Source organism: Macrobrachium nipponense, chromosome 36 (genome assembly GCF_015104395.2).
Source record: "Macrobrachium nipponense isolate FS-2020 chromosome 36, ASM1510439v2, whole genome shotgun sequence".
NCBI classification, from domain to species: domain Eukaryota; kingdom Metazoa; phylum Arthropoda; class Malacostraca; order Decapoda; family Palaemonidae; genus Macrobrachium; species Macrobrachium nipponense.
The window spans coordinates 39,600,823-39,613,322 of record NC_087220.1 but is presented as its reverse complement, the minus strand read 5'-3'; the positions used below and the strand labels follow the sequence as shown (position 1 = coordinate 39,613,322).

Genomic DNA, 12,500 nt, shown 5'->3' with positions numbered 1-12,500 from the left:
CATATAAAAAAGGACTTGTGTTGTCTGTTTCCCAATCAACTTTAAATTTGATGCTGGGCATCAAATGCATTTAATTTTGAAAGGAATTAATTGAAATTGCCCCATCTATTATCCCAAAATGTTAGAATATCATCTACATATCTCATCCACAGCATGTGTTTGGGTTTTATTTAATTAATTACTATAGTTTCAAAGTATTCCATGTATACATTGGCTAAAACAGGACTTAAAGGACTACCCACACTGCACCCTAATTTTTGTTTATAGAATGACTTCTACAAATTTAGGTTGGCAAACGTTAAACTTCCTAACCTAGACATAGACACCCTTTTCACGAAAGTACCCATAAAAGATGTATTAACGTTCCTCAACAATAAACTAGAGCCATTCACTGACCACTTCCCCATAGAATTGAATAAAATAATGGAACTTATAGAACTCTGCGTCACTAATAACGCCTTTTCCTTTGGTGACAACTTTTACCGTAAAAAATTCTGTTGCAGTATGGGGAGCCCGCTTAGTCCTGTCTTAGCAAACTTATATATAGAGTATTTTGAAACAGTAATTATAAACCCCATCAAAGCTGCAGATATGATTTGGCTCCGTTATGTAGATGACATCTTAACATATTGGAAAAGCGAGTGGGGCGATTTTGATGTCTTTCTGCAAAAATTAAATTCCTTGGCCCCGAGCATAAAATTTAAAGTAGAAGGGTAAAAGAATAACCAAATCCCCTTTTTAGATGTCTTAATCATCAGAACTAATAACTATAAATTCATTGTCTATAGGAAAGCGACCTTCTCACTTTCATATATACATTTTTACAGCTATCAAGTCATTTCAGTCAAACTCGGCATAGCAAGTAACTTATTGCTTAGAGCCCTAAGTATTTGCTCCCCAGATTTCCTTAACAAAGAACTTGAAACAATTGGAAATCAACTCATCTCGTTAGATTACCCCCAGCACACAATAGAAAAAGTCGTACATAGAACAGAGCATTTTTTACAAACCTACAGAAAACAAAGAAAAGGAAAAATACACAAACAAAATCATAAACACTCGCGTGGATAATTTAAGAGAGATCACACAAACCTTAGGCCCCTCAAGCCCTTTCATCTTCACTTATCCGAATACACTAGGTAAATCATTAATTAACGTTCAGCAGAAACCAGTTTCCAAAAACATTGGAGTTTATGAAATTCCTTGTAGGGACTGTGATAAGTCATATTTCGGTTTTACTGGAAAATCTCTCGGAAAGATTAATGCAACATAAACGATCAGTTAGATATGGACAAAATAGTTCGGCAATTTTCCATCATATAAATAACACGAACCATACCTTTGATTGGAACTCATTGCGAATTTTATACAAATGTCAAATGGTGGAATCTTCACTAATAAAACAACAAGATAATAGGATCAACCTTTCCAATGGCGCCTGGGATTCGGACCAGAGAGATAACATATTCCTTTTAAGGCAACGATGAAGTGGATTAAGACAATTAACAGAACCCACAAGGGACCTTTTTCTACTTAAAAAAGTTCTATCTATACCTAAAAAAAATGCCCCTCTATACCTACCCCCCAAAAAATTCTTTCTATAAAAAAAAGTCATTCTATGCCCCCAAAGAAAGCCCTATACAAACTAGGTATGTCCATACCCAAAGAAAGGACATACCCCAAAATAAGGCCTCTCTATACAACAGGCCTTTATATACCAAAATAGGCCTCTCTATACAAAAAGGCATTTTTATATTAAAAAAAGCCTATCTATTCCAAAAACGGCCTTTCTATAACAATACAAGTCCTTTGTAGGCCCCCAAAATGGCTTTCTATACCTAAAAAAAGGGGACTTCTAGAAGTGTCCAAGTCTCAATCTCAGAAAAAGAATAAAGCGCGCCTTGCATCCCAGAAGAGAGAGAGAGAGAGAGAGAGAGAGAGAGAGAGAGAGAGAGAGAGAGCGTGCGTGGTCGGTGTTACAGCCGAATCTAGTTAGCATGCAAAGTATCCATTGTCACAGAAATCGATTGGTCCGCCCTCTGTTGAGACACGTGGAGAAACAATGCCTACACTGACATTAAAAACATGGAGAGGAAAACAAAGGGGAGTGCAATGGTCGATAATAAAGAACATGAGAAGAAAGGGGAAGGCATTTTAGTAAGCAGCAAATAATGTTGCAAATGTGAAAGAAGACATTAAAAGAGGGAAGAATACAAACAGTGAGGTAATTAAAAGGAGTGATTCCACCATATCAGCATTCGTTGAAACAAAAGAAAAATGAACCGCCATAATATGAATAACACCGCCTGAAATGTTACTTATACGTTACATTTATTAAAAAACAAGTAAGAATTGGAACGAATAGCATTTAATTTAAAGAAATTAAATTACTGCAATATAGATCAGTAAATAAAATGGTGGTCTCAAAACTGCCGACTTATCTACCTATAATAATAAAATCCGTGTGGATTATTCTTGTCTGTGCGCCCCGGTTGGGGATGGGGTAGGTAGGGGATTGGGAGGGTACGGGAGATATGACGCATCCACCCTCCTTCTGCAAACTTGTTTGTCCGCCCCAGGCGGGGGCGGGGTAGGTAGGGGTCGGAAAGGTAGGGGAGACATGACACAAACCCACCCTCCTCTTGCAAACCTGTTTATCCGCCCGGGGTAGGTAATGGATTGGGGAGGTAGGGGAGACATCACGAGCAGCGCCGGGTTCCGCGCAGTTAGCCCACGTTGCTCTTCAAAAACTTCTGTAATAGTTTTCGAAAATACAGAACTGCAATAAAGTCAGGAAAGAATTATGAGCACGGATGTGAAGTCATTTAAAGCAGAAAAATGTCGTCATAAAAACAAATTACTACCTTATATGAACTGCAATTAAGCATCCGAGTAATAAGTGCTGTACTGAAGCATCATTAAATACAAAATTAATGGATAAAGCACGAAACATCATTCTGAAAAAAGAAATATAAACTGCCATTTCATATAGTGAATGTCAATTGTACTTGATGGGCATTTTGAGATTACAAGAAAAGACAATTAAATAGTTAATACTGAATATCTGTAAAAAATATTTTTCTTAATTTTTGTTTTTGTTTGGGGAGGACTTTAGCAAATGAGGTGATGCTTAGTAATAACAGATAAGAACTGGCTAGGTTTTAGCGATCTCAAGAATTCGAGCAATATTTCCATAACATTTTAATTAAATGAAATGTTTTATCAATATTTCCTAGATGCGTGAGAGAAAATAACGTTCATAATATTACATTAGAAGAAAGAGTGTCATAATGTACACGAGATCTCTAGATTCAAGTATGCAATATCTGGAAAGGCGGTGCAAGAACTAATTTAAAATTGAATAAAATCTTGATATCCATGACACAAGAATGAATAAAAAAAAACCCGACACTAAAAATTGTCGATCAATCGCCGATCACAGAGCACCTAATACGCAACAGAAATTAGATTTGACATCATCTGCCGTTTCTCAGAACTGGAAAAGAAAATCAATCACCATGGCACTTCTCATAACGGCGTGGTCTAGCAACACTTACGAAAAGTAATCATATTGTCACGATACATCTCCTCCCTCTCTCTCTCACACACACACAGCAAGCGCACGCACACCCACATGCATATATATGTTTATATAACTATATATATATATATATATATATATATTATATATATTATATATATTATATATATATGTATATTAGATATATATTATATATATATATATATATATATATAGATATATAATATATATATATGACTGTCAAATATATTCTGTCAAAACAGAATTCCATCTAAATGAAAGGAATATAGTATCGACTATCTCTGAAATATAGTATCTACTTTCTATATTTTGGCGTAAAACGCCAAAATATAGAAAGTAGATACTATATTTCAGAGACCAATTATCTCTCTCTCAGGTAGGGGATGAATAAACAAAGTCACAGAAGAAGCGATATTTATACTGAGAGTTAAGTCACCCCAGTTGATAATTTCTCTTTAAATTTCTTAATCGCTGGTGTAATATCTGAATCCCACAGCCCATTTGAAATATTCATTGTGTTTCTTATCAAAGCTGTTTCTGTCACCTACATTTTGGCCGTTTTTTGATTGCGATCCTTCATTACTATGTATATATGAGATATATATATATAGATATATATATATATAATATATATATATATATATATATATAACATATATATGTTATATATATATGTATATATATATATATATTATATATATATATATCATATTATATAGATATATATATATTATGTATATATATATATATATATATATATATATATATATATATATATATATATGTATATGTATGTATATATATATATATACTATTATATATAGCTATATATATATATATATATATATATATATATACTATATTACATAGATAGAGAGATAGATAAAAAGATACTGTACACAATATCAATAATTCTAGTGTATTTACAACAAATGTACACTGCAAATTGGGAACTCTTGGAAATATCAGTACACGAAAGTACAGGTGCATCAGGTATCTGTACAACACCCGTACATCGGGTGATCTTACTGGCACTGTACGTTCTGCAGAATATAAATATAAGCTAACCTACGTTGCATTCATTAATATTACCGCTTTGAACACAGAATAAACTGACAAGCATACACTCATGCAAGCAAGGTACACAAACAAAGGATGCACGTAACGGCGTACATAAACACAGAAGAAACAAACAAAGCAATTTTTACTTCTTTAAAACCATCACAAGTCACAGATAACAATGACAATGAAAGTTACACGGAAGATTATTACAGTACAAAAAAAAAAAAAAAAAGATGAATATACGGCTTAAATGGCACGCTTTAAATTGCATCCAAACACGCACACATACTAGCACGCTCTTGCTTGCTTCCTCGCCTGGTTACTTGAAGCTCTTTTGAACCTGTTCTGGATGGACGGCAAAGGGATTTGATCCCGGGCACAACGCTCTAAAAGGGGTCTGCAACCAAGGGGCGAAATTGCTGGATAAATAGAAGGGGCCGGATTCGAAAACCTCTGATTCGCCTCTTTTACCCTCAAGGGCGCCATTACGTCATTAGGAGGAAATCATTCCTCTGATGAATGGAGCTAAGGTTGGCTTGGATATGGGGGGAGAGAGAGAGAGAGAGAGAGAGAGAGTAGATGCGTCTTTTTATCATGTTTTATTCTTTATAATTGGGATATGACAACACGGAACAATAAGAAGAGAGAGAAAGAGAGAGTAGATGCCTCTATTCATCATCGTTTATTCTTTACAAGTGGGATATGACGACATGAAACAATAAACAATCCAAAACGAGGGCTTCCTAACGTCGGCTCCTTTACTTAATCTTTCCCTCAAGTATAGTTTCCTTTCCTTTGTCTTGAGATATCAAATGGGTACAGTACTTCTGAAACATGATAAAGGAGTAAGCACGCTGCTTGAGAAAGGAGCGCTGTTTTGACATGAAAAGGAAACGACATATTTATAATGGGTTAGAAACTTTTGTCATCATTTGGTGGACATGAATATTCTCGAGACACAAAAGTGAGGTCAGGGGATGAACGGCCGTTTTTATGATGTATGAACAAAAAAGGATGCTCATTAACATATATAAAAATGAGTTTTACTGAGGAATTAAATGAAAAGGAGCAACCTGTGACGTGAAATAAAGGAGCATTCATGCCTCTTTTAAAAGAAGTCTCTCAACGCATTTAAAATATAATAACAAGTAATAAATGCGCCGAAGAAACCGAGTTTTTTGTCTGGTGGTGGCCTCAGCCGTGGCCTATAAAACTCTTAGCCTCGCACATGAAACTCAGCCACAGTCCGCGATGGCCTATGTTGTTGGCACCTATAGCTCTGCCAGAAATACAAATGCGGATATATTTAACCTTAATTAGAGTAAAAACTACTATAATCAGAGGGCTGCATTTTGCTATGTTTGATGATTGGAGGGTGATGATCAACATGCCAATCTGCAGCCCTCTAGTCTCAGTAGTTTTGAAGATCTGCGGGCGGACGGACAGCCAAAGGCGGCACAATAGTTTTTTTTTTTTTTACAGAAAACTAAAACTAGGATTCCTATTCCATAACAATATGTTCAAACTGAAAGAAAAAAACCGGATCTTTCCTAGACAGTGACCTCCCCTGGGTTTTAATCCGGAATGTATTTACCTTTGCGGCGTGTTTAGTACAAACCCGTTGGGGATGACCGTAAAAACATAAGCAAAAGACTGTGGATATCATAAAGATAATGACCCCCAAGAAATATCAGTCCTACATGACGACCCCCAAAAAGGAAGTAAAAGAAAAAAATTAATCAAAATGAAAAAGGACTTTTATGTTCCATATAAAAAGGAATATTCAAATACCAATTATTTCATTTTATGAAATTTTAATTGTCAAGCCAAGCTCTAAGGTACTTAAAACTGAAAAATGGGTGTCTGAGTGGTTGAACAGCGAGATAAATAGATCTAGAAAGTAAAGGCAATGAAGAACAAAGATTTAAAGGTTCAACTGAGAGAAAACCCCACAGCCGCACTAGGAATTAATAGTTAGAGAGACTAGACAGCAAAACTGAAGAAAGGAAGCTGGAATGAAGGTAAAGTTTATGGCTAAAATGTGAGTGCACCTCGGGGCCGAATGAACTCTCCAAAACACCGTTTAGTAATGCTCACGGTGCACCACGTGAGGTGCACTGAAAGCACTAACCTTCCACACGATACTCATATAAAATGAAAAATGAGTATTCTGCTCTTAATTCTGATGGACAATGGATAGATACTCACCTCCTGAAAGGCGCCAATCTCGACGAATGGACCAAGAGAGTGGGCGCTGGAGAATCGGGTCTCGAGTCAGAACGAGCGAATCGGGCGAGGAACTCTTCCGGGATGTTTACCTGGGGGCAAAACAAACAAACAAATAAAATATAATGGAAATAAACAGGCATACAAGTAAATGTTTCTAGTTTGTATGCCACCCCAACATTCACCATCTCCTGGTGTGAGTCACCTGCAAATCAATGTCTTGACTTCTCTCTTTTCTCAACGGTACAATTAGTGATCTCAGTTCCAACGCCCTTTTTACTATATATTCTTCATATTCTGTTTTGCGTTCTTTAATCGTTCATCGAATTATGTTTCTATTTCTTTTTAGATCTGACGAGACAATTTCTTTGTTAGTGGGTGAACTTTTGTAAATCATGAATACGGGATCTGCTAAATTTAGATTAAAAAAGGGTGACCATTTCACGTTGCTAAACTATTCCTCAAATATTAAAATATCTTTTAAGGTATTTTTTCACTTGTCAAAGGTTATCACCAGAGGAGCGTTAACACTTGAGTTTAAAAAGGGAGGTAAATTTTTGTAAGCTATTTCGTAAAAACTGCAATTTTCACCGAAATCATTCTTTTTCATAGGCGGAAAATGCTGGGCATCTTTCGCATTTCTACCCAGGGTATTATACAATTAACGCTCATTACTACTTGTTCCTTCACTCGTCACGACGATATGATTCATCATGAATTATTTCTTAATCCTTTACCTACCATGGATCTGTGACAGAAAATAAATGGTGAACACTTAATACTAATCTCCTGGCATTTTAATACATTTATATCTATTTGCTGATTTTTTAATACATATATATTCATTTATAGGTGGAGCCTCTTCTTTCTGTATTTCCCTTTACTCTCTCTTACTTATTCCTAATGAACACCATATTCTTTGGAAGCTTGATTTTCAAGTCAATGGCCCTGTGGGCTCGTTCCTTATGAATAGATGTCAGCTTCTGAATAATAATAACAACAGCAACAACAACAACAATGATAATAATGATAACTTCGAATATGTATCAAAATACAACCAGAATAAAATATATGTATTTCATATGTTTTAGTATTGACAATACCAGACCTTGACATTCAGAATAATAATAATAATAATAATAATAATAATAATAATAATAATAATAATAATAATAATAAAGAGGCAACAAAACCAACCATCTGATGTTCATGGACGACATCAAGCTGTATGGAAGAGCATCAAGGAAATAGATACCCTAATCCAGACTGTAAGGATTGTATCTGGGACATCAGGATGGAGTTTGGAATAGAAAAATGTGCCTTAGTCAACATACAAAAAGGCAAAGTAACGAGAACTGAAGGATAAAGCTACCAGATGGGAGCAACATCAAACACATAGATGAGACAGGATACAAAATACCTGGGAATAATGGAAGGAGGAGATATAAAACACCAAGAGATGAAGGACACGATCAGGAAAGAATATATGCAGAGACTCAAGGCGATACTCAAGTCAAAACTCAACGCCGGAAATATGATAAAAGCCATAAAACACATGGGCAGTGCCAGTAATCAGATACAGCGCAGGAATAGTGGAATGGACGAAGGCAGAACTCCGCAGCATAGATCAGAAAACCAGGAAACAAATGACAATACACAAAGCACTACACCCAAGAGCAAATACGGACAGACTATACATAACACGAAAGGAAGGAGGGAGGATACTAAGTATAGAGGACTGCGTCAACATCGAAAACAGAGCACTGGGGCAATATCTGAAAACCAGTGAAGACGAGCGGCTAAAGAGTGCATGGGAAGAAGGATTAATAAAAGTAGACGAAGACCCAGAAAATATACAGAGACAGGAGAAAGACAGAAAGAACAGAGGACTGGCACAACAAACCAATGCACGGACAATACATGAGACAGACTAAAGAACTAGCCAGCGATGACAATTGGCAATGGCTACAGAGGGGAGAGCTAAAGAAGGAAACTGAAGGAATGATAACAGCGGCAACAAGATCAGGCCCTAAAGAACCAGATATGTTCAAAGTACGATAGACGGAAATAACATCTCGCCCATATGTAGGAAGTGCAATACGAAAAATGAAACCATAAACCACATAGCAAGTGAAATGCCCGGCACTTGCACAGAACCAGTTACAAAAAGAGGCATGATTCAGTGGCAAAAGCCCTCCACTGGAGCCTGTGCAAGAAACATCAGCTACCTTGCAGTAATAAGTGGTACGAGCACCAACCTGAAGGAGTGATAGAAACGATCAGGCAAAGATCCTCTGGGACTATGGTATCAGAACGGATAGGGTGATACGTGCAAACAGACCAGACGTGACGTTGATTGACAAAGTCAAGAAGAAAGTATCACTCATTGATGTCGCAATACCATGGGACACCAGAGTTGGAAGAGAAAGAGAGGGAAAAAAAAAAAAATGATAAGTATCAAGATCTGAAAATAGAAATAAGAAGGATATGGGATATGCCAGTGGAAATCGTACCCATAATCATAGGAGCACTAGGCACGATCCCAAGATCCCTGAAAAGGAATCTAGAAAAACTAGAGGCTGAAGTAGCTCCAGGACTCATGCAGAAGAGTGTGATCCTAGAAACGGCACACATAGTAAGAAAAGTGATGGACTCCTAAGGAGGCAGGATGCAACCTGGAACCCCACACTATAAATACCACCCAGTCGAATTGAAGGACTGTGATAGAGCAAAAAAAAAAAAAAAAAAAAAAAAAAAAAAATAAATAATAATAATAATAATAATAACTGTCTGTCTGTCCATTCTCAAAAAAAAGGAGTCCTAAACGGCGAAGAAAATAAAATTGCCTTCTCGGAAAATAAGGTACCAAATACATGCAACAATCAAAATGAATACAAACAGCTATCCTTCAAAAACAATAAAAGATCATAAATAAATGTTATGATCTTGGAAAGATTCTTTGGGATAGAATAAAAAAAGGAACGATAAAGAAATTCGCTTTAGACATCATATATAAAATGCGCGTCAGCTTTATAAGAATTTGAAAAAAAGATAAAAAAAAAACATCGAAGAAATGAGAAAACTCCTGTCATACTTTATTCCTTCAGTGTCTCAATCATTATCGGACAAATGTTACTGAGTCGTTCGTCTGATTATCTCATCCTTTGATGGACACTCTATTACAACTAAATCCCTTAAAAACAGGGGGAAATGCAATAAAACTAAATTCAATTTGGGATTAAGGAAGGTAACCTTTTATTAAATAAGTCTGCTCATCGTCAAGGTAATTAATCATTTTCTTTAAGACTGTTGCTCAACATGAATAATCATTATTTCCTGACACACAACATAAATTCCGCTCAGTTTTACTGCCCCTGTTTCCAGCTCCGTTTCATTTCAGAGAAACCGATGCTTTTATTTGAAATTTCACCTCAAAAGAACAAAATCCACTGAAGCAAAATCAGTTTTACTTGCAGTATAGGTTACTTTCTGTATGTAAAATTATGAAAAACTTTTTTATTTTAAAACCAATGTGATCTACAAGAAAAATCCTGAGTACATTAAAATCTTTTGTATTCATTTAAAAAATCATAAACTTGAATTATTGCTTCTATTAAATAACTAAAAATTCAAATGAGTTTGGCTTGAATAAGATTTTTCATTTCATAATGAGAAGCAACATAAAATTGTGCTAAAACCCTACTTGTCATTCAACAATGATTACCAGCAGAATACCGTGAGCACAAATGCGATTTTCTAAGTCAATGAGAAACAACAGAGATTTTCTCAGTAAATGAGAAACAAAAAAAGTACTTATTCTAGGTTTAGCCTGACAACGAAAAACAACAATTTTACCAGAATCAGAATTTCATGGGATTTGTTCCAAAGGCAATGTGTAATCCTGAACACGAAAAGTGGATTTAACCTGTACCGTGACGTACAATTAAGCTACACGAAAAATGGATTATAGACCAAAATATGAAGGATCGCAGTCGAGTCTTGGTAAAATGTTTAACAGTATTTAATACCTTCATTTCCAAAAAAAATCTTAGTCTTACTTTTAAGAAGAAAAATATATAAATGACGACCTTGGAAAGCCTCGTCGCTTGTCTGAATAACTCTTAATTACATAATCAGTAATGCGTTCAACGGTACCGGTCTTTATCTCAAGTAAAAAAAAAAACTGAGTTCATGGGAATATTATAAATTATGTTGCTAATTCGCAGGAAAATTTGTAAAACGGCTTTCAGTCACATGGAATAATTCGCTTTTCATAGTGGATAACGTAAAATTCACGATATTAGTGGTCTTCGTACCGACTAACTCGTGCATAACAATAAAATAAAATAAATCCCAATAAATATCTACAAATATGAAAATGGCATTTAATGATGCACTCAATTGACAAACGTTTAATCTAAATTTGGCATTCAAAGGTTAATCTTAATCCGGCGTTCAACGTTTAATTTAAATCTGACGCTCAACGCGTAATCTAAACCTGGCGTTCAACGTTTAATCTAAACCAGAATTTCAACGTTCAATCTAAAACTGAATTTCAACGTTCAATCTAAACCTGAATTTCAACGTTGAATCTAAACCTGAATTTCAACGTTTAATCTGAACCCGAATTTCAACGTTCAATCTAAACTTGAATTTCAACGTTTAATCTAAACCTGAATTTCAATGATTAATATAAACCTCAAGTTTAACGTTTAATCTAAAGCAGAATTTCAACGTTTAATCTAAACCTGAATTTCAATGTTTAATCTAAAACCTTCAATTTCAACGTTGTTTTTTTAATTCTAAACCTCGAATTTTTCAAGCGTTTTTTAATCTTAAAACCTGAATTTCCAACGTTTAATCTAAAACCTTCAAATTTTGCAAAACGTTTTAAATCTAACAACCTCAATTTTCAACGTTTAATTTAATTTAAACCTCATGTTCAACGTTTAATCTAAACCTGAATTTCAACGTTTAATCTAAACCTCAATTTCAACGTTTAATCTAAACCTAAATTTCAACGTTTAATCTAAACCGAAATTTCAACGTTTAAACTTGAATTTCAACGTTTAATATAAACCTGAATTTCAACGTTTAATTTTCTACCAGAATTTCAACGTTTAATTTAAACCTCAAGTTCAAAGTTTAATCTAAACCTGAATTTCAAAGTTTAATCTAAACCAGAATTTCAACGTTTAATTTAAACCTCAAGTTCAACGTTTAATCTAAACCTGAATTACTAGATTTAATCTAAACCTCAAGTTCAACATTTAATTTAAACCTCAAGTTCAACGTTTAATTTAAACCTCAAGTTCAACGTTCAATCCAAATCCGAATTTCAACGTTTAATCTAAACCTCAAGTTCAAAGTTCAATCTAAACCTGAATTTCAACACTTAATCTAAACCCGACTTTCAACGTTTACACTCTACTTGGCTTACATCGTTAAAGCAAAGACTAGAAAGACTTCCACAGCCAAATAATTTATACCCGAGATGATAACAAGAGGGAGTGTTGTGTATTTAATGATCTCACCCTTGTGGTGTAAGGATTAACCTGTAGTGGCACTTGTCTTTTCGATGGCACATATTTCAATGTAACTATGAAAACTCATGCATGTTGGGTTTTCCTTCTACTTTCTTTTCACTGGA

General features: G+C 35.0%; 1 protein-coding gene across 1 annotated transcript in view; it reads right to left on the bottom strand.

Annotated features, from left to right (window-relative positions):
- The window catches only part of LOC135203311 (uncharacterized), a 251,748-nt gene that overhangs the window by 226,598 nt on the left and 12,650 nt on the right, over positions 1 to 12,500 (bottom strand). The window contains exon 4 of the mRNA XM_064233061.1: positions 6,833 to 6,942. Within this exon, the coding sequence (XP_064089131.1) occupies positions 6,833 to 6,942 (110 nt within the window). The remainder of the gene's footprint in view (positions 1 to 6,832; positions 6,943 to 12,500) is intronic.